Genomic DNA, 21,935 nt, shown 5'->3' on the forward strand with positions numbered 1-21,935 from the left:
TGATTGGTCAATCCCTCTAACAGAATAACAGCTTTGGAAGGGACCTTGGAGGTCTTCTAGTCCAACCCCCTGCTCAGGCAAGAAAACCTACACATTTCAGACAAATGGCTGTCCAGTCTCTTCTTAAGAACTTCCAGTGTTGGAACATTCACTGCTTCTGGAGGCAGGTTGTTCCACTAATTAATTGTTCTAAGAGTCAGGAAATTTCTCCTTAGTTCTAGGTTGCTTCTCTCTTTGATTAGTTTCCATCCATTGCTTCTTGTCCAGCCTTCAGGCACTTTGGAGAATAGCTTGACACCCTCTTCTTTGCGGCAGCCCCTGAGATATTGGAAGACTGCTACCATGCCCCCCCCCACGTCCTTCTTTTCATTAAACTGGACATTCCCAATTCCAGCAACTGTTCCTTGTATGTTTTAGCCTCCAGCCCCCTAATCATCCTTGTTGTTCTTCTCTGTACTCTTTCCAGAGTTTCAACATCTTTTTTATAATATGGTGACCAAAACGGGATGCCGTATTCCAAGTGTGGCCTTACCAAGGCATTATATAGTGATATTAACACTCTATCCCTGAACTGCAATCCAACCCAGCTCTCTACTTTTCTGGTGGCTCAGGTTAATGGGAGCTGGGGTCCACAAGAGCTGGAGGGGGGCTGCGTCCCTTAAATGGCAGGAGTGCAAATATACAACAGATCTGTATACATTTTCTGTATAGATTTGCTTTTACACTGGAGCAAGACAAGGTGACCCGGCTCTTTCCCAAAACGTTGGACTCATGTCCCATTGTTCTCAGCCAACATGGCCAATGTGAAGAAATTGTGGGAGTCATAATCCATGTTATCTGAAGAGAACCAGGTTTCTAGCCCTGATAACTTATCTCTCACAATGGCTGGTTTGTGTTAATGATGGTTAACTTATTTTTCTACTAAAAAGGCATTTTTTTCTATTAGTTAAAAATGGTGTGCTATGTATCCCTTTGGCGTAAATGTCATGGTATTTCACATCTTTGAAATTTGAAATGTTATAGTTTGATACATAAACAGCTCGATGGTGTTTTATTCGGCTTCTTACTGTTTATTAACTTTTGTGTTTATAGTTATTGTATTTGAATTAGTTCATTTTTTGTATTTTTGTGTGTGTTTTTTTAAATGTAATGAAATAAAAATTTTAAAAGTTGAGTTTGTTGAATTTCAGAACTGGCTGCCTTTACATAGTGTGCTAAGCTGTGATCTACAAACTACACCGGTTGGGCTCACCAACGTGCTACCAGTACACTGTTGTCTTCACACAACACACCAAAGCACAAATTAAATAACCAAATGATTTGTGTTACGTGTGCACCCAATAGCGGAATGTCCATTGGCTGTTTGGTGTGTAAAACTGATTCACAAAATTGAATAAACCAACATCGGCCTGTGAACACATAAACAGAGGTCACGGTGTGTTTGGTTTGTCAACAAAGCCCAGAAGATTGGGTGTACTGAATAAACCATGATGGTTTTATAGCTCAGTTATGTGATTTATCATTGGTTTTTGGGATAGAAACTGACCTGGTAGAACAATATTTCTCTACTTTGGTAACTTAAAGATGCACGTCTCAAAAGTGCTTTTTCAAGAGGCAACTGGACTTTCTTGTTATTTTTGGAAGATGTTTTGCTTCTCAACCATGAAGCTGGATGAGAAGAATTAATCAATGGAACAGCTTGCCTCCTGCCATTGTGGGTGCTCCATCATTGGACTGGGATGATATAAAGTCTTCTGCTCGAGCAAGGAGTTGGACTAGAAGACCTCCAAGGTCCCTTCCAGATTCCATGTTCTAGAATTGACTCAAAGGCACCAAACAACAATAATAAACCAGGCCACTGTTACGCTGCTGATTTAAAGGGCAAATGGGCTCTTTTTAAGCTTCTGTGGGGTGGAGGACCACAAGCTACATCTAAAGATCCCTGAAAAGCCTCAAGTGTGAAAATGGATTCAAAACTCCAGTCTCACCTGGCGTGTTATACCTCCACTAAACACACCTTGAGAGACCCCGGCTCAGGCAGGGAATGAATTGTGCGGCCCCAGTGCCCAAGAGGGGGTCCAAAGCTGATCTCATTTAGATGGCCAAGGTTGAATCCGAATTCTCTCCCTGCCTTGTCCGGTCTTATTCATCAAGGGCCCGATCAACACAAACAAGGGCATTTCAATTGCTTTTAATTTAGTCTGTTCCCAGCAGCACAGATACAGCCACAGTCTTGGTCAGCTCTCATGCTCCTGAGTCAACAACAATATCCCTGCTGTGTAGGTCCAGTATTTTCTGAAAAGTGTTGCAAAAGCAGAAGTCCAAGGGGGGCATGGCTATCGCTGTGATTCCAGGAAGAAGGGTGCCCACAATGGGTGGCATCAGAGTTTGCTTCCCTCCTAGCAGAAGAAAGGGAAAGAGAAATATGATTTAATTGACTAATGAACAATTGAACAAATTATTCCATGGAATAACTGAATAAATAATGCTTTATTTAAACAGAGTTGTGGAATAAGCCTCAGTTGGCTAGTTTTGTCCATATTAATCTGCTGTAACTCATAGCTTCCAGACCACAATGGCTAGATTCACACAACCTAAGTTGAACCCAACTAACCAGGAGATACTTAGGACATTTTCAACGTTCAAAAGGAGAACTGTTGACTTAGCTGTAATACCTACGTGCTCCACAAAGTGTCGGCATCTACACAAGCTTGACTGCTCTCAAAAAGGTAAAACTTTTTGTCCTTAGCTGATTCTGGAACATTTAAGATAGGACATTCTTAAATTAGAAGCTCGCTGAATTCTCCTTGGGAAGGTGAGAGCAAAATCAGCTCATGTATTCGATCTCCATCCAGGTTTTATTGGAAAATTTTGAAGGCACTAAAAGCAATAGGTCAGTGTTTCTCCACATTATGACTTTCAAGCTGCGCAGGCTTCAACACCCAGAATTCAGGTTCCACCTGTATGGACCACAACTGAGCCCCAATTTTCTGTTTCTAAGCAAGACAGTTTTTCAGCAACTTTTGCCCCCTTTTTCTCACCATGGTTGTTAAAATGAAACACTGCAGTTAAATTAGTAACCCAGTTGTTAAGTGATTCTGGCTTCCCCCATTGACTTTGCTTGCTGGAAGGCCGCAAAAGAGGATCACATGATCCTGGGACACTGCAACTGTCATAAGTCCATGCCAGTTTCCATGCATTCTGAAGTTTGACCAGGTGACTGTGAGGATGCAATGATTATAGTGTGAAAAACAGTCCCAGGTCACTTTTTTCAGTGCCGTTATAAATTCAAATGGTCATTAAACAAGGTTGTTGTAAGTTGGGGACTATCTGTACAGCAAAAATGTCAAGAGTGTGCTTGACATACGTAACTCAGGCAAATAGTTGATTTTATTGTTTTGGCCAGCTATCTGACTTTATCACACCTTACAGACACCTCAAGAACAGAACAGAGACAGTTAAAATGCAGAAATAACTCCTTCATTAGCAGAAAGAACTGACTGCTACACTAATAGCTCCTTACTTACCTTGTTTTGATGGCTCTCAATGAGGGCATGATTCGAACCCAACTCAGCGTCGCTCCCATTGGGTGCAGATGGCTGAACCGTCAACTGACCGACCAGCAACCATTTTGACTGCAACGGATTGACTTCTGAAGCCGGATCTGAAGTTGAACAAGGCAGAATTTTCCTTAGGGATTGAAAAAGGGAACAATCCCCACGAAGGAAGGAAGGAAGGAAGGAAGGAAGGAAGGAAGGAAGGAAGGAAGGAAGGAAGGAAGGAAGGAAGGGAGACAAGAGAGAAGGAAAGAAGGAAGGAGACAAGAAAGAAGGTAAGAAGGAAACGAGATGAAGGAAGGAAGGAAGGAAGGAAGGAAGGAAGGAAGGAAGGAAGGAAGGAAGGAGACAAGAGAGAAGGAAAGGGAAGGGAAAAGTACCTTTTACTTCTCTCTTTTGACGAGAGCCAGCAGATTCACACACTGAGTCACAGCACCTGCAGACTGCGCTGGCCATCCCATCCAGAGCTTCCCACCTGCAAGAGAGAAGGCCATTTTGGATCCCCAAACCCAGATTTTGTTGGCATGAAAATTGGCAGAAGAATTCAAGTCACCCCCTGAAGGACCTCCACTCGCTGCACCCCCCCTTAGCACCAGTTGGACAGAGGGGTGCTCCCCTCCCCTCTGAAGGCATGAAATGCATCCCCATTAAACAGCAAACCTAGGTCAATGTTGCCTTTTCACACCTATGTCTTGTGGCGGATGTTTTGAGGGGGGGGGAACCCCAGGAATGTAGAATTCTTTCTTTGTGCTGTTCCTGGAAAGAGAACTCTTACCTGTTGGTGTCCCTGTTAAATGAGCAGGCCTTCCTTCTGGGATCGGTCAGCACTGCGGGTTCCCAGACGAGAACTTGGCAATGCAGGTAAATCTGAAAAATGAAAGGATTTGGAGAAGTGAATGTTCGTTTTTGGATTTTCATCCAGAGCTGCCCTCGTCTCTTCTCTGGTTGTTTAGCCAGCCCTATCCAGCCTTGTATACTGATCTGTATCTTATCCACAGCATGTCAACAATGACTTCCTATAGCAGCCGATAGAATAAAGTTGGCTTGGGACTCTACCTATCCAGATCAATCCCACTGTTGGTAGCCCTTGACTTATGACAATAGGGACCGGAACGTCCAATTCTAAGTATGGTGGTTATTGAGCCACGCTAGATTTTGCTATCGCTTTTGCTACAGTCATTCAGCGAATCACGGGGTTGTTAAGTGGATCCAGCTTTTCCCATTGACTTGGCTTGTTGGAAGCCAGCATGGGGGATTCTGGGAGTTGAAGTCCACCCGCCGAGGTTGAGAAATCCTGGTCTGTGTGGACATTTCATGGGGGAAGGCTGTGTTTAGAACTTGTCAGGGTGGCAAGAAGGGGTCATCCCAATAAATAAATAAATAAATAAATAAAAATAAGAAAAGATAAAACAAAAATAAAGACGAAAATAAAGCTAAAATAAAAATAAGAAATAGAGATAAAATAAAAATGAGATAAATAAAAAAATAAAAAATAAAGACAAAATAAAAAAGGATAAAAAAATATATAAAAATAAAACAAAAATAAAAAATGAAAATTAGATAAATAAAAATAAAATAATAAAATCCCATTTCCAGGGCCTTTGGATGGAACTAGGCTCAGAAAAGAGATCCCCGCGAAGGACATCTCCTCCTGTTACACAATGGATGTGGTGTCCTTCGGGAGGAGCCTCATGAGGAGCAAAAAAACCCTCAGTTTTCCCTAACTCAAGTTCCTAGTCCTCATCGCTGCTCAGAAAAACTTGTCGGGGCAAGCAAAAATCTCAAGCCATTTCCAGAAGAGAAAGCCTGAAGCCAACCATATCTTCAGTTCCTTACCTCTGTGTTCATCCCCACAAATTCAAAAGCCTGCAGAGAAAGGCGGAGCACATCCGGAGCGGGTCGAGGGAGGAACCTCGAATTCGCAACCTTGCTGTCCAGCAGGCACCTGTCCCAAACAGCAAAGGGAAAAAAAAACAACCCATCACTACTCGAGCACCTTCCCGGAAAGCCGTCTTTTACAGGCAGCGTCTCAGGTAGGAAGAACTAGGGTGACCTTGGTTTAACAAATCAATCTTTTGTCTCTGTGCCGGATGGGGGATCGCTCACCTCCCCGCCCCTTAGCTATTTTGCCCTCTAGGCTGACCCAGATTTCTCCACCTTCGCCACTTGAAGACGTGTGGGCTTGCCAGAAAGTGCTCACCCGTGGTTTGCAATAATGGTGTAATTTCTGGAGGAGCTGCCCCGCTCTGCCGCATCGGCAGCCATGCACTCGTCTGCAAAAACTCGCAAAGGCTGATGGAAGAATTGCTGGACTGCAAATTCAATGTGGATTTGTGTCCCCAAGAGGAAGACCGACAGATCCGAAGGGGCACTGAAGCCCTCTGCAAGAGGATTAAAACAGGCTTTTATTGGTTTGTTTTTAACCCATGTATAGAGCTGCCCAACTTGCAGATTTGGTGGGGGCTTACCAAATTTAGAAAAATCCACCATACACAGGTAGCCCTAAATAAACAGTTTATTTAGTGACCATTCAAAGTGGAGAGAGAAAAAGGGGGACTTAGGGCTGTTTTTCCACATTTACGACCGTTGGTCTACTCTAGGGTCTCCTGCATTTGGGCTAGAAGACCTCCAAGATGCCTTCCAACTCTTCTGTCATTCTGTTAGCAAGGATTGTGTTTTCATGATTGCTTTTAACCATCATTGTTATAAGGTAATTTTATTGGTGGTAGGCTGCCCTGAGCCACTTCTGGTGTTATGTGAAGCTGCATTAGTTCAGTGGATTATTAAATACCTTTCTGCTTACCGTTCATAAATGTCCCTCGGAACATTAATCCACTGGAAGCAGAAAGCAGGCCAGACCCCGTGACTCGGACAGGAAGGCGTTGTGTCCTAGAAGGCAGGGTGAAAAAAAAAGATTTTCCAGCAGAGCATGAACTGATCACAGAGTGCCTGGACAGCATTAGCACTTCAAGGGTGACCAGCTCAGCAAATAGGCAGCCCACAAATTGATTTACGGTTAGAGGGTATTCTAACACAGGGCTCTCCAACTTTGGCAACTGTAAAAACGTGGGGACTTCAACTCCCAGAATTCCTCAGCCACAAAGTCTTAAAATTTTCAAGGTTGGAGAGCTCTGGCAAGTATTCTTCATATTGAATATTAAGATTCGCAAAGGGGAAAAAATGCGATAGTAACAGCGGCAGCAATTTGGCTAAGCCGTATTGGAAAAGGAACATTAGAAATAATTTCTTCCCGATCAGCTCTGCTGCCCGGCATCCATCAATGGAGTACAATTCTGCAAACTCAGCACTTACTCATAGGTTGTACAGTTAATCCTCTCTGTGAAAGGGCTGTTGTGGCTGGATACTGGCCTGTACACTAGGTGGGTTGTGTACTCAACCATGGTGCCGGATGTCTGCAAAAATGAGTACTTTATGTGAATGTCAGGATATGTACTGAACCCGTGTTTCTCAACCTCAGCAACTTTAAGACGGCGGGGGGGGGCCTCAATTCCCAGAATCTGAAATGGTCTAGGGTCTCCTACTTGAGCAGAGGGTCAAGTCCTTTCCAACTCTGTTATTCTGTTCTAAGATTCCTTTCTAGGTCCCTGCATATTTCTCCACTTTAACATAAATCCACCTCTTGAGGACATAAGACGAAAAAATAACAAGGTGTCAAGGATATTTGTGCCAGGCTTGGGCACCAATGGGGATCAAGATGCCCCAGGTCATCTATAGTCCTTTTTCAGGACCAATTTTCCCCAAATTCCCACTCCGGAATTCAAGGGGAAATCTTAACGACGTCCCCCTCCCTTACCAGTCTTGCGAAGCGACACTCCTGGAATGGATACTGAAAATGGAAGAAGCCCGAGGCATCGTTCACATGTGAAGAAAGGCAGCTGCCCAGGTATAAAAACTTCGGGTCCAGCCCGAGGCCGGTCCCCCACAGGTCCATCTTGACAGCCAGGTGGATACTGGTCCTGTTGCATTCATAGATAACGGTGTTTGCAGGGACTGTGGGAAAGAGAAGGATAAGAGAAAGAGCTCATGGACCACAAGCTTGGATGGAGAACACCAGGAGAGCCTAGAATATAATCCACACCAGGAAGATTCTGGCAGAAGGCAACAAATGTTGTGTTATGGTGGTTGTTACGGAGAAAACTACCCAGGTAGGTCCATGAAGTTACAAGGTCCAGCTTGAAAGAGATTTTACATTTTGGTCTGAAACCTGTAGAACAATCAGCCTGATTTTAGACTTGCTGATTACCTTTGCAGCATTTCTAACATCGTGGAAAGGAAATATTTTCCCCCATCTTCCCCAAAAATACAGGATGTAGCAGAAGCCAGCTGAAGGAGCATTATATAGTGCAATGCAATAGCATGATATTTTTAGAGATTTAGCAAAGAAGAAGAAGAAGAGTGAGACAGGTTTGAATTGACTAACCAATTGGAACCTCTTTGTGGTTTCTATCAAGCAAGCCTGGATGAGAGCAGTCAAGAGATATTGACCCCACATGAGAGTTAAGCAGGGCAGAAATCAAACACAAAACCAAGCAATGATCAGACTTACTATTTCCTGGAACAAACCAGCATGGGAGAGGCCTTAAGAGGTCATCTATCTCTCCTATTTTATTATTACTAAGGGGAATGAGCAAAGATAGGGGCCAGGGGAGGAACAGTTGCAGGTACAGTGCTGGCCTTCCATTTCATAAAGTGTCTTGGTTCAGAAAAGCATCCCATTATCCTGGAAGTTGCAATTAACAAACTAAACCAACATTGTTTCAGTTCTGCTTAATTCATGAGATGGTGATGCATCTGGATTGGGTGTATATAGTCCACAAAGTCAATTGGTAGGTTATATAATACTAGCCAATCTTGTCTAAGATTGGAAGATAAGCAGGAGAAAGTCTGGTTACAACCTGGATGGATGACTAAATCCAGAGCTATAGGTCAGACTTTTTTTGGGGGGGGGGACTTTTGTTGTTCATGTAGTCATCAGATTTCAAACTTGACTCAAGGGAAACTATCTCACATGCGTCATGAAGCTAGGCACTTGAGTTAATTCAACAAACCATGGTTGAACTACAAACTGGTAGCATTTCAAAACTATGGCTTAGTGTAAATTGTAAAGTCAGCTAGTATCTCTGCTCACTTGCCACTCATGCTTATCATTAACTAAACCAGTTTATTCAATTAATCTAGGTGGGGTTTTTTTTAGCTTTTCAAGGCATACTAAACCACAGACTAACCATGCCAGTTAGGGAATCACATAATACACACAGCAAATGTTATGATTCATCGTGGACAATTCCAGATTTGGTTCCTCCTTAAACTCCATCAGAAGAACTAGGGAGCAGACATTTACTTCCATTTGACCACACCTTTCTCCAATTCAGAAAGAAGCCTTCTCCTCACTTTCCTTCTAACTCAGCTTTGACCTAGAGACAAACATGGTTACCCCTTTGAGCTGCAGTGGCTTCCAGCAGCATCAAGCAGACCCAGAGTGTGGAAATGGTCCTCTCCAGTCCCATCTTGGTGGCCTTCCACTTGCAACCCAGGAGAATGAATCCATGCTTTGTCCCTTGGATCTCTTTATTTCCTTCCCACAGAAGCCCCACCCAGAGACACAGCTGCTCATTTTCTATAGCAAGGACCCAAATGGAAGGCAGAGCCTGTCTCTTTTGTCCGGTAGGGGCCAGCAAAGAAGCTGATCAGAAAAAAGGACCATGGGTACTCAAAACTGAAAGAAAGAAAAATTAAACAGCCATTTGAGTTTGGACAACTAGAATGATTTTGCTGTAATAGAAATGGCTTGACACGTTTAGAAAGGTAAAGCAGGGTGAGGGATTCTGGGAGCTGAAGTCCACAAGTCTTAAAGTTGCCACGTTTGGGGACCTCTGGCTTAGTGTGATTATGTGAACGTCAGTCAATTTTGATTTGATAAGCCAGTTCAATTAACCATTGCTTGGTTATTATTTCTGCTAGGGCTTCAGGAAGAATTCAGATGGATGTCTCCTGACCTCAAGTGACCTTAGCACTTTCCTGCTCTTTATGAAAGCAGCCAGGGGGTATTCAGGCTTCACAGAAAGGTTTTATGGGTTGAGTCAAACTGATGCTTTAAGGGTTGAGTCCACTTTAACAAAAGACTTCTTTGGGATCATTCTTGAAGAATGCACAGCCTGAGGTATCTTCAGCCAAAGCAGTGGGCTGTGTAGGTCTCCTATTAACAGAAAGTCTGTAACAGCTGGGTTAGTTTTAATCATGGCTTGCCCAGCAAGCCAGATTGGTTTGGATAGCACATCATACTGAGCCAGCCAGCTAGCTAGCTCTACAACGAAGTGATTCAGAATAGAGCTGGAAGGGACTTTGGAGGTCTTCTAGTCCAGCCCCCTGCTCAAGCAGATCTCATACCTTTTTAAATAAGTGACGGTCCAATCTCTGCAGACACCTCCAGTTTTGTGGCAATCTTAACTACCAACCTGAGGCCCACACGGCTGGACAAGTGGAGATCTTGGCTCAAGGGACTTAGTGTCAATGCTGGATCTGTAATTAATGTGGTGGTGGCATTTATTACTGAAACCCGGCTGAGTGAGGGTGGTGCTGTGGCCTTGTCTGGAATCTGCCCAGCTATGATTCAGGTCCTCCAGCAAGCTCAACCCCAAGGCACGGGAGGAGGTGGCTTTGATTATTGTGGACCTTACCTGTGATCAGGGACTCTGCTCCTGACATACCGGGGTGCATCTGTATGTTACAATGTAGAGAAGTTTAAAAAGCTGTCGATGTGCTGGTCACTTTGCAAATGATTTCCAGAGGATGCTGGGACGTTCCCCAGGTTCTGACAGGGCTAGCAGGTCGCTTACCTAGTGTAGTGGTTAAGGTGCTGTCTTAGAAAGCAGACCAACTGAGGGTTCTATTCCACCTTCGGCATCAAAGTAGCCGAGGGGACTTTGGGCAAATCTCCAGGAGACGGGGAGTTCTAGTCCTGCCTTAGGCCTGAAAGCGGGCCGGGTGACTTCAAACCAATCACTCTTAGGCCAGCCCACCACACAGGGTTGTTGTTGTGGAGAAAACAGGAGGAGGAGAGGGTGTTTATGTATGTTTGCTGCCCTTGAGTTATTTGTAAATCAAATAACTAAATGGGATAATGGCGGGGAAGTTGGGCCCAGAACATGATGCTTCCTTCCCAGTAGACTCTGGGGACGGAATCTGGGAGAGCCTTGAGGCCCTGTGGGAAGTGGGTCACCAAAAGTGAGAATTAACTCCTTAGTGAAAATAAAAATGTGCTTTTAGGAGCAAAGGAAGAGCCACGTTAGCTGGTGAAACGATGCACGCCCATGGTTTCTGAGAGTAGCTGGTGCAGATGCATCCAGCCATTGGAATCTATAATTCAGAAATCCATGAGACAACTCCAAATCAACTATCTGTAAGCACCAAATGTGATTTAAAAATAGGTTTGCGAAAAATAGATGGCCTGACCAGTCCTCTCCTTCCTATTGAATAGCAGATCTCCTGGCCATGCTCTCCTGCCTCAGTTGGCCTGGAATGATCAGAAAGTAGCCTATGTCGACTTTGGCATTCATTGACCAGAATGGACTGTGTAGAATGCTGTGAATTTGTGCAAATCCCATCTTTTCTTTGCCTTTTACACTCTGTTTTTGTGCAATTTTAATCAGAGAGGGATTTGGGGAACCCACGGAAGACTACGCTCATCTCCCATTCATGCAAGCAACAAAACGCTCAGTGCTGTTTCATGCTCAGGATGTAACATAGTCAGGCAAGTGAACAAAATACAACTGTGGTTCAATGGAAGAATTTATCTATGCACATGTTACAGAAATGCACATCCACGGCTCGTGTAACACATCGGAATAAAGCTTCACCTGGGCGCACCTGCACTATAAAATTGTAACAGCGATATTGATTAAGTGCTCAGCTGCTCTTGCTTCGCAAAGCATCCTGAGAACTGGGATTTGGTGGAAAGTCCCGTTCCAAAACTTCAGCAGAACATTACAGTACTTTAGAGGGTCCGAGGGAAGAAGGACTGACAGTTGCTTGCTTTAAAGCTTTTGGGGGCAGATCTGCTCAAAGTACGTGAAAAATTGTACTGCTCCATCAGTGCACATTCTCTCTTTTTATTATAGTTCAGGGCAAATTACCTGTTCAATTTGCCTCTAGGGAACGGGCATCCAGTCCTGCTCACAAGGAAAACGATGTATGGTACAAGCAAATATCGTCACATACTTCCTTCCCTAACCACCTTATGCTGTAATAAACGGCAGGCTGGCAGTTTCTCTTACGATTGCGGCCCACGAGAGTGTGAATGAGAGAGGGGAAGGAGATTCTGAGTGGCAAAATACTGCAGCTGGTAGAAACTTCTTGACCTGGTTTTCACTGTAGTGTTTTCAGTCGTTAAAGCATCAGAGTGACCTCTGAGAATGGAATGCTTCCATTTTACTTTCTTCTTGCCAAAGTCCTGCCAAAAATGAGTCACGGGTACAGCACCTTTTCTCCCTGCTTTGGTTACAAGCCTTGGTCATGCATTCCCTCCCACCTATTTTTGTTTTTAATTTCACCTTCAGGAACAGTTTATGCTCAAGATAGTTCTCACGCTAGCCGGTGGCCACCATGCGAGTTCAGCGGGGAAATGGGACAACTTCCCACAGCCAACTCGCTGCAGTTTAACAATTTAACCATTCTGTTTAATTATTTAAAATACATCAAAAGTATTTACATTTTTTGCCAGTCACATTTCATTCTATCCCTCCTTTTGCACCCTTTCTTTAACGATGCTGTTCCACTGCTTCTTTGATATTTGTGGAAGTCTTCTCCCGCAGCGAGTTGTCCTGGGGCAAGTTGACCGGGGTGGGTTGGCCGTGGTGAATCGGCCACGGCAAATTGCCATAGACCCAGTTCAGTGTGTGCCTGGCCAACCAGTGGGAGAAACAAGTGGAAAGAGAAGAAAGGGAAAGAAAAGCATCGAAGTGACTGTTATGGAGGGACAGTGTGCTCGGTCGTCACAAGGAGCGTTGCCCTCTTACCACTTCAAAAACATCCGCACCCAGCCCCACAGCTTGGTCATCCACAGGTTGACCCCGAGGTCTGACAGGTATTGGATCTCGGGGGTCAGCATCTTGCGGCAAAGCTTCCGATGCTTCTTGTTGATCCTCTTTTTCAAGTTGTAGCCCAGGATGAATTTTTCACCCACTGGCTGCCAGGGCTGCATGGCGGATTCCTCAATAGAGTTGGCATCCACAGGGCGGCCTCCGTCTATGCAGACGCTCTTCATCTTCTCATTCTCCTCGTTGAGCCTGGCCACGTCTTTAGCCATCCTGGCCGTCCCGTAGGCCTCCACTTTGTGCCAGAACGTGGTATTGAAGTACTGATAGAGCTTGGCATCCAGTAAGTTCCAGACGGTGGCCTTTTGGTAGAGTTCCTTGGTCAGCCTTGAGACGGAGGACCCTTTGCGAGCGTTGAGCTTGAAATAGAGAATGTCTTCCAGCTCCCAGCACAGCAAGTCCTTCAGAAGCACCAAGGATTCGTCAAAGAACTCCAAAAGCATCACCAGATTGAAACGCGCGTCAATCTCGCGAATGTACTGTTCGACTAACGGGCTGTTGGGGTCCATGTTGTTGTCATAGCCTAAGTCAAAGAAAAGGAGATTCTGGAGGTAGTGCGCATTGAACCCGTTCGGATCATAGTAATGCCAAGGATCCCTCAGGAATTCAGCCAGCTTATCATCTCCCAATACCTTCCAGGTCAAAGGGATGACGCCCCAAAAGTAATGGAAAGAAGACTCAAAGAGGTAGGCGGGGTCCCGCAGCACTGTCACAAAGATGGCGTCGGCTGGCAGCAATTTGCGCACTTCCTCGTACTGAAAGCGCATGTGGTTACAAATGATGTTGAAGCAGACGCCGGGCTGGTAGCCCTTCACCTGGCTGTGGTCAAAGAAGGACGGGTAGTAGAAATCGCTACGTCCATTGGGGAAGGCGAATTTGAGGTGGTGCTTCTCTCCAAAGCGGAAGAGAATATTGAGGATGGTGCTACTGGCTGTCTTGTGGGTCTTCATGAACATGATATTTAGTTTGGGAAGACATTTTTCTCCGGCTGAGCCCTGGCTACTATTCCCTGAAGCTGATAGCCGGGCCTGAGTGCGGTAGGAAGAGCAGGAATAAGGGATGGGAATCCTGGTGGGAAGAAAGAAAAAAAAAAGGAAAAATGAATAAGGATTTATTTATTTTAGGAGAAATCATCTCTACCTTTCTTATGTCTACCTGGCAAAAGTTCTAGACTTGCCATTGGCCTCCCACCCTCATCACTAATGCTGAAAGCAGCTATTGGTCACAGGAGCCTTGCAATTTTGGTTTGCCTTACAACAATACAGTGCAGCTCTTTGCAAGCATAACTTAGGGCAGTAATATGTCCACCCTATCTTTTCTCTGCAAAGGCCCAGCATTCCACTTTTGATTGCTTGCAAGGACTTTTCGAACCAAGGACAGAAAGAGATGGAAACAGAATGTACACTTTTAGTACCCCAGGTGTCTACCCCTGCCTGTGGTTTCACAAATATAAATGGTTCCAAAGGCTTTCTATGGAAGATCCCTCCCGGACTGGTTCCAGATGGAAAAGGCATGCTTCCTGCACCTCCATCACCTCGTACCGTCTATGCCAGATTCACTCACTCTGTCATGCTGACTTGTAAGGGTGGAACAGCATACAAATACAGAACCAGCATGAAGCTAGTCAGAACGAGGCCTTTACACATGGACTTCCAGTTCGTCCTTTGGGGCAACATTATGATCGTCTGAAAGAAGAAACAGAGAGAATGGTTGGTTAATTCACTCGACAAATTCCTACATAACGGGGAAGGCTGCCTAATGCAAAATACAAGCCTTGATGCATCGGGGTTAATACTGGCTTAGCAACTGGTTGATAGCTGCGCTCCAGGAATTCCAGAGCCCAAACCGATCGTGCGGAGGCCTTCCTTACACCTCGTACGATAATCAGAGGAAAGAGAGGCATGGAAAGGATGACACGGGCTTTCAGTAAGCAAGCAAGCGTGGGAAATGTTGGCTCATCAGAACTCATCAGGGCTTGGAGAAAGTCTAGCCACGTGGATTCTCTTGCATTGGACCATTGCTGGGGCTGTCATCTATGCAACTGTAAAAACCAGAAGCATTTGCTATGGGACACCAATGGCAATCTGAAGGTGCCAAGGCGCCAGGGTTCTGTTATCCACCCGCTGCAGGAACGAGGTGGATTTCCTTGTTTATAATTTAATCTAGAGAGAAGGCAGCAGCTCACATACAGACCCCCAGGCCGTTTGGATGCATTTTCTAGCTGAGAGGTAGTTTTGACATTTTTTCCTTGCTGGTCATTCAGCCCACCAACCACATCAGAGCCTTTGTGGGAGGGAGGGGGGGGGAGTCTCGCTAAGCAGAGATACCTGCAGATGCACACTTGGCCAGCCTGCAACCTGCCGTCTGTGTGTTTCGCAGTCAGCAAAAAAGAGAGAGTGAAAGGCGACAGCACCTGACTCTAGCCAGTAGGAGTCCACAGGAGCTCCGTGGCTGGACTGGAGGGAATGCCTGCTCTTTGCAAGATCGGGAGGGCTGGAATAGAGGAGAACAACTGCAATGCAGCAGGATTGTCCTCTGTGGTTGTGTTCCCGGGGCCTGCAGGAGCACAAGGTTGGGGGGGGGGGAATGGCTGACCTGCAGGGGTCCAGGAGGGACCCATTCCACAAACGGAGGGCCCTGGTGGAGAACATGGTTGGTGAAGGCGAAAGGAAGAAGGTGCTGCATGCAGAGCTTCCTATTCAGAGATCCTGCTCCACGTACAAAGACTAATATAATCTCAAAAAAATGACATAGACAGAAAGCACCTGGGGGTTCCACAACTCTTCACAATCTACAACAGAGGGCAGGACTCAGAAACCGGAGATCTAGTCCCATGTTTATTTTAAGCCTGAAAACATATAAAAAGTGCCACATAAAGTGCCTAAAACAATCTCCCTTCAAAAATAAACGAATAAAAACCACAAGCCAGAAATAAAAACTAAAAAAAAATAATTAGGTAAAGATATTTGGTAGTCATTAAATGAAAAAGGCCGAGCCTTTTCCCATGGCTAAACTGAAGCACTTGCCATCTGTCCTTAAGTTAGCTGGCATCCTACTGGCATTAAACTGGCTGTTCCCTCCAGCCAGGATTGCTTATATCCCAGTCACTGCCAGATTTCCTTCTAATAAAGGAAAAACCCTAATTGTTTCTAATAGCCCTTCATCCTGTCCTTGCATAAGGAGCAAAATACTACAGGTGCTCCTTGACTTAATGACCACAGCGGAGATCAGAAATTTGCGTTCATTAAATAACTAAAGGGCCAATTGGGTCGGCGTTTCTAAGTTGTTTCTGGAAAGTGGTTTTCCAGATCTGAGTATGGTGTGTATAGAAGCTAAAATCCCGTACACTGGTTTAGCGAAATCCACCATGTCATTTATTGCACCTCTCGGGTGCAATGAGATTACTGGAAAAATATGAGAGAGAGAGAGAGAGAGAGAGAGAGAGAGAGAGAGAGAGAGAGAGAGAGAGAGAATTCTTCTGTCGCGCAGATCATCCTGGCCCTCGTCCACACTGGTCAGGACTCCTGGGGGGGGGGTGAGTGGGCTCTGTGTTGCTAGTGCCTGTTTGATACAGCTGAGATTCTGCTCACCAATGAATAATGAATGGAAACTGTAAATAGATCCTGAACGGGGAACAAGACTCCTTTATTCCTTCTTGACATTCAACACCACTGCTTCTGTCTCGGACTGACCTCCTTCCGCAGGGGACCCCATAGAACTCGCTAGGAACCTGATACAAACTGGCAAGGAGAAGAAGGCCCTCAATGGGGACAGTGATGCTTCTAGTCTCTTTCTGGCCTGGTGAAAGAGGGCCCACCCGGAGCGCTGAAAAAGCTCACGCTCTTTCCCCCAGGGGCTTGGGCAGCAAGCCAGGAGGATGCAGAAAGGATGTCCACAAGGTAAACCCCAGTCTACATGCTTGTGGGCTTTCCCTCACCAAGCCTGCTTCATCCCTTGCCTCTCCTCTCCATAGACAACCAAGCTTTGGTTTGAGGGGTCCTTGGTGCTTTCTGAGCTGGCTTGTTTTCTTGCCGACATTTCGTGACCCAAACTAGGTAACATCATCAGTGCAAGGAGGAGGAAGAAGATTGTGGGGTCCTTCCTTGGTGTTCTCTGAGCTGGCTTGTTTTCTTGCAGATGTTTTGTGACCCAAACTAGGTAACCTCAATTATTACTGCAGCCAAAGGCCAACAAATACATTAAACATTCAAATAAAACAAAACTAAACAGAACCAACGCAAGAAGACATAGCAATATATTACAATTGATGATGCAATCAATGGGTGACCAAGGTCTGCCTAGTTTTACAGACAGTATAACAAAAACTAGGTACCTTCAGAAAAACGGAATCTTACTGACCTGACAATAAAAATACATTGAGTATAGTCTAATGCTGGATTAAAAACACATAATAAAATTAATGATAAATGATTGCTAAAAAGATCTAAAATGTTTACTTATGTTTCTGGCGAATCCCCAATGCTGCTGGGCAGAGTCTAGCCACCTGCGCCGTGATCACTTCCTGCTCGTCCTTAAGAAGTCACTGGAGATAAATACTTTCCAAATGACCAGGATACCTATCAATTATGGAGGATATGGTTTTTCCGAATAGCTCTATAGAAGGAACATCAAAGGAGTCTGTGTCCAATGGTCTCCACCTCTCCTGAGCCACAGCTGCAGAGTCTTTCAGCCAATGCTGTCTTTTTATACTTGCCGTAGAGGACAGCTGATGGAAACGCATGGCACAATGCAAGCGAGAATGCTTTCCTGTGGTTTACTGACTCCAACTGACTAAGTGGGTGGTGTAACCACATATTTAATAGAGTCTGGAGCCAAAAACAGCGGAGCCACACCTAAGTCCGCTTGCCTCTCGATGTCCTCTACCCTTTGATAGGTTTTCCTTGTCATAGTACAATTTACACAGAACATAGCTGAGAATTTAGTACAGGGGGATATAAGAGAGAGGATGCAAATGAATATGCATTCATGTGCAGAGATTGGTTGGAGCAAGAATTCACCATGCCTCTAAAACAATATCTGTTAGAACATAGAATGTAGAATAACAGGGCTGGAAGGGACTTTGGAGATCCTCTAATCAACCCCCTGCTCAAGGCAGGAGACTTTATACCATCCCCATCAATAGTTCTACAGTCTGTTCTTGAACACCTCCAGCGATGGAGCACCCACAGCTTCTGAAGGCAAGCCCTTCCGCTGATTAATTGTTCTCCTTGTCAGGAAATGTCTCCTTAGTTCCAGGCTGGATCCAAGTTTCCACCCATTACTTCTTCTCCTGCCCTCAGGAGCTTTGTAGAATAGGTTTCCCTCCCCACCTATTCTCTGTGACGTCAAGTAGCCAAAGACTGCTATCGTACCATCCCTAGTCCTTTTTTTTCCATTAGACTAGACTACTCTTTCTAGGATCTCAGCATCTTTTTGGGGGAATAAAGGCAACCAGAACGGGATGCAGTTTTCCAAGGGTTGAAAAGGGTTAAAGCCCTTCAGATAAGTCGAATGTAAATGACTTGGTTTACCTCTCTTCAAGCAATCCCGGAAGAAGTAGTAGGTCCAAAAAGGAGATGCCAATATATTTGCTTATCAAGTGGCGCACATGTCAGTGTGTGTAAACATACCTTTTTCCCCCTGCTGGATACTACCTAATTGTTATTAAATATCGCCCGCTGTCCAGATTTCTTTCTTGTCCAGTTTTTTTATCACCTCAGCCCCTGCCCTAATTCTGCAGAAATAATCCTGGGGTTGCAGCTTACCTCTTTCTTCTCTTAAGCACTTTCTTGCAGTCCTTCTGCTTGGCATGTGTCAAAGCGAAGCTTGCAGAGAAAACCTGGGGATGCTTCTCCGACATGGAGCAGTGTCTCCTCAAGGGGATCTGTCCCAACGCTCCAGAAAGCTTTTTCCAGCCTTTGGACAAATTGTCTCCCACTTAGGGCTACCTCTTTTCCCTTGGGCAGCTCATGGGACCTTCCCCCATCTCCTCCACAGAAAATGTTCAAGCAGCTCAGCTACTGTACTGCCACATAGCGGATTCTCCTCCTACCTTTTGTGGCACAGAGGAGACATTCACTAGCCTTCTGGAACAAAGCAGCTGCTTGTATCTCTCTGCAGGACTGGGATCAACAAAGACATTGTTCCTGGCATAATTGGTTTTCTCTTTCCCTCTTTTCTCCAGCTAGGAGCAGCAAAAGCCAGCATATCCCCCTCAGCCCAGTCCTACACCAGTAGGAGCTGACAGCAGAAAACAGAAGGGGCTGCAGCCCGGACTGCGCTTGGGATGGACAGCAGGGGAGGTCAGCATCTGGCAAGGACCTGGGATGCAAAGGGGCTCAGCAGCTCCACGGGGCCATTGGCATTTTCATCCCATTTGGCTGCAGCCTTGCTAGCCCACTGGTGACCTGGCGCAGTTCAAACTCTGACCTACAAAGGATTACTTTAGGATAGAGTATTAGAGATCCTTCAGTTGTTTAATGAATCATAATGCCCAGCATTCTTCAACCATTAGCCATGCTGGCTTGAGCTGCAATTCAGCAAATTTTGGTTCTCTGTCTCTCTCTCTCTCTCTCTCTCTCTCTCTCTCTCTCCTCTCCTCTCCTCTCCTCTCCTCTCCCTCTTCTCTCTCTTTCTCCCCACCCCCACCCCTCAATATAGGGCTGAATTATCATTACGTTTTCCAGTGTTGGAGTAGAAATTTGGATATACAGAAACCAAGGGCTAGCTGAACCAGAGAGAATCCCTGTTTGAGAAGGCCTGAAAGTCTGGCTTATTAATTTATTAACCAACTATTAAGGGGCTTCTGCAAGTGAGCCATGAATTTGCTTCAATCAGAGCCAGTCCGTTTTCATCCCTTTGTCTATCTATTCGTTTCCTTGATAAAATTACTGTTAGAACCAGCACTTAGCATCTGTTTTGACACTTGCCAGAAGCCACAGAAGTTTCACTTACAGGAAGTGTTGGTCCAGCCGACCAACTGTGTCTTTATAAACTGTTGAAGAATTCGTGGCTCACTTGCAACTTACTCGGTAGAACATATATTTCTTGCCAGCACGTTGTCTCCTTTTCATGAAGAAGAGACCCTTACAGAAATCAGACCTCAAAGCAGTGCTGGGATTCAGCCACTATGCACCACTTCGGCAGAACCGGTAGCTAATTTTTGGTTGCCCATGCCCAGAATGGACTTCCAGAAGTGGCATCCACACAGAGAACCGGTTGTTCACCTATTTGAACCCCACCACTGCATAAAAGGAGTCATCAGAGCAATATACCTGAAAAATGCTTTTTGAATTATGGGATTGGAGCCTCCCCTTCTCTCGAAAGCTGCAAAACAAAAATGCAAAAGTTTCGGTTAGAGCTGAAATACTTCCACAGTCCTGATTGAGTTTGTGCTATATCTGAAGCTGTGTGCAGGCCTTTTTGTTTGTTTGTTTTCCCAATAATTTGTTACAAATCAAATTACGCTATTGAGAGATTGCTAAGAGAATATTCCAGTTTCTTTTCTGGCCTTGAAGACAGCTGAAATGAATTGCATTGCGGGTTGTTGTTTTTTTCATTGTTTGTTGATTCCTAAAAGAAAACATTTTGAAACCATTTAGGTTATCGAAGAAGAGTCATGTTCTGAAGCAGGCAAAGATAGTAGCTGCTCACCATTAAACTCAAATTTATCTGTGGCTAATCCTCTAGCAGCAAGCATTCATGATTGTGCTTGCAGACACTGCACAAGTGTCTGCAAACACAGCTCCAGTAATGTTCCAGTAAAGCACTGAGGCTATGAATTTTGCCGTCAACCAACTCTGTCCCAATTGAGTGTAAATTGCTGTTTTGAAGAAAGACAATCCTACTTCATATGGGGAAACCCAAATATAAATTTAAGATTCAGAAGCATGCTACTTTCTCTATATGAATTATTTTTAAAGAAGAGGCCTTAAAACTTGGAATCAGATTTTTTTTTCCAGTTTAATCTTACTTTGTGGGAAGACCTATCTTAAATTCAGTATAATGTTTCTTCCTGGCAAACAGAGTATAAAGTTCAGTCCCTTGTTCAAATTTGGATTTTAAAAATTTCAGCACAATAATGTTGTAGAATAATTATCCTAAATATCCTAAAACCAGGAATCTGGCAACACTTTTCCCAACTAACAAATGTCGTTCAGCTTTTAAAAAGGGACTGGACAGCCGTTTGATTGAAATGGCATAGGGTCTCCTGCTTGAGCAGGAGGTTGGACTAGAAGACCTCCAAGGTCCCCTTCCAGCTCAGTTATTCTGTTATTAAAATGCAGGCAAATTTTATTTATCAGATGCATACAGTTGCTGGAGTGATGTAGGGTTTAATCTGGGGGAAAGGGGGAAAGGAGGGGGGGAAGGGAAGGGAAGACAATCTCTATGCAGATTCAGGTTACACATGACACAAATTACAAGAACTCTATCAGTAATGTGTTTGTTGTGAACATCTAAGTTTGCCAGAAAAAGGTAATTTCTTGCTTTTAAGGTCTGTTTTTCTCCAAAATGGTTATTTTGCAGCCTTGTTATAGTTAGGGCTACCAGACAACTGGAAAAAGGAAACTTCATCCTTTTTATGCCCTCTGTTCAGCTGGCCTAACTTTAAAATCAAATATTCTCCAGCTTTGTGAGTGTCTTGAAGGGGTGGTGGGATTTTGGACTGTTTTCACTAGGTAATTCAAACTTCTGTGTATGGTGATCTTGTAAATTGTCGGTTTCTTTCTTTCCCTTGTCCACTGACAGACTCGATATGTTATTTATTTCTTGATTCCAGCCATCGACCTCAATCCAACCCCTTATATGAACTCTATAGAATCCATGATTCATCATACGTTTCTATAGAGAAACTTGAAATGTGTGTCAGATCTGTATTATCACTAGTTCTTCAAAATAAAAAGAGTTGTTAGGAAAAAAAATTGCAATCGGAAAAACCAGTCTTTCTGAAGCTGGAAAAGGTAAAAGTTGTTAGTAAACATGCAACTGGAAAATGGCCTGTTTCTGAGGCTGGAAAAAGTAATTTCATGTAGGGTGTAGGCCTAACATTATAAGCTGCCCAGAGCTGCTTGATAGTGAGATGGATGGCATATAAATTTAATTTGATACCCCCCCCCCCGTGCCTTCTTGGCTTCATGGGAGAGTATCTTCCTCCTCATCTTAATACATATACATATATATAGTAACTGCCTTTCATCCAAGACATTAGGGCCCACCCTTGTTCTGAGGAATTCACCATGGCTGCCATTTTGCTAAAAAAAAAACA

The 21,935-nt window shown here is 44.5% G+C and overlaps 2 protein-coding genes across 5 annotated transcripts; both read right to left on the reverse strand.

Moving 5' to 3' along the window:
- Positions 1-2,256: 2,256 nt before the first annotated feature.
- Positions 2,257-9,094, reverse strand: LOC120303291 (zona pellucida sperm-binding protein 3-like). Its single transcript, XM_039332693.1, has 10 exons — positions 9,013-9,094; positions 7,372-7,568; positions 6,870-6,970; positions 6,361-6,446; positions 5,758-5,938; positions 5,394-5,502; positions 4,333-4,424; positions 3,938-4,032; positions 3,528-3,664; positions 2,257-2,399 (listed from the first exon to the last, which is right to left on the reverse strand). Exons 1-10 carry the CDS (start codon positions 9,083-9,085, stop codon positions 2,382-2,384), a joined length of 1,089 nt encoding a protein of 362 aa, XP_039188627.1. The 5' UTR covers positions 9,086-9,094; the 3' UTR covers positions 2,257-2,381.
- A 2,254-nt stretch (positions 9,095-11,348) lies between these two features.
- On the reverse strand, positions 11,349-21,935 carry GAL3ST1 (galactose-3-O-sulfotransferase 1). Of its 4 annotated transcripts, XM_039332596.1 has the most exons (4): positions 21,886-21,935; positions 19,945-19,996; positions 14,234-14,355; positions 11,349-13,738 (listed from the first exon to the last, which is right to left on the reverse strand). In XM_039332596.1, the coding sequence occupies exons 1-4, from the start codon at positions 21,915-21,917 to the stop codon at positions 12,589-12,591; spliced, it is 1,356 nt and encodes a 451-aa protein (XP_039188530.1). In that variant the 5' UTR covers positions 21,918-21,935; the 3' UTR covers positions 11,349-12,588. The 4 variants fall into 4 exon arrangements, with proteins under 4 accessions (XP_039188530.1, XP_039188532.1, XP_039188531.1 ...); XM_039332598.1 differs by lacking the exons at positions 19,945-19,996; positions 21,886-21,935 and adding an exon at positions 18,436-18,666; XM_039332597.1 differs by lacking the exons at positions 19,945-19,996; positions 21,886-21,935 and adding an exon at positions 17,128-17,877.

This window comes from Crotalus tigris, unplaced genomic scaffold (assembly GCF_016545835.1).
Source record: "Crotalus tigris isolate CLP2741 ecotype Arizona unplaced genomic scaffold, ASM1654583v1 scf7180000024461.5605484, whole genome shotgun sequence".
In the NCBI taxonomy this organism is placed as follows: Eukaryota; Metazoa; Chordata; class Lepidosauria; order Squamata; family Viperidae; genus Crotalus; species Crotalus tigris.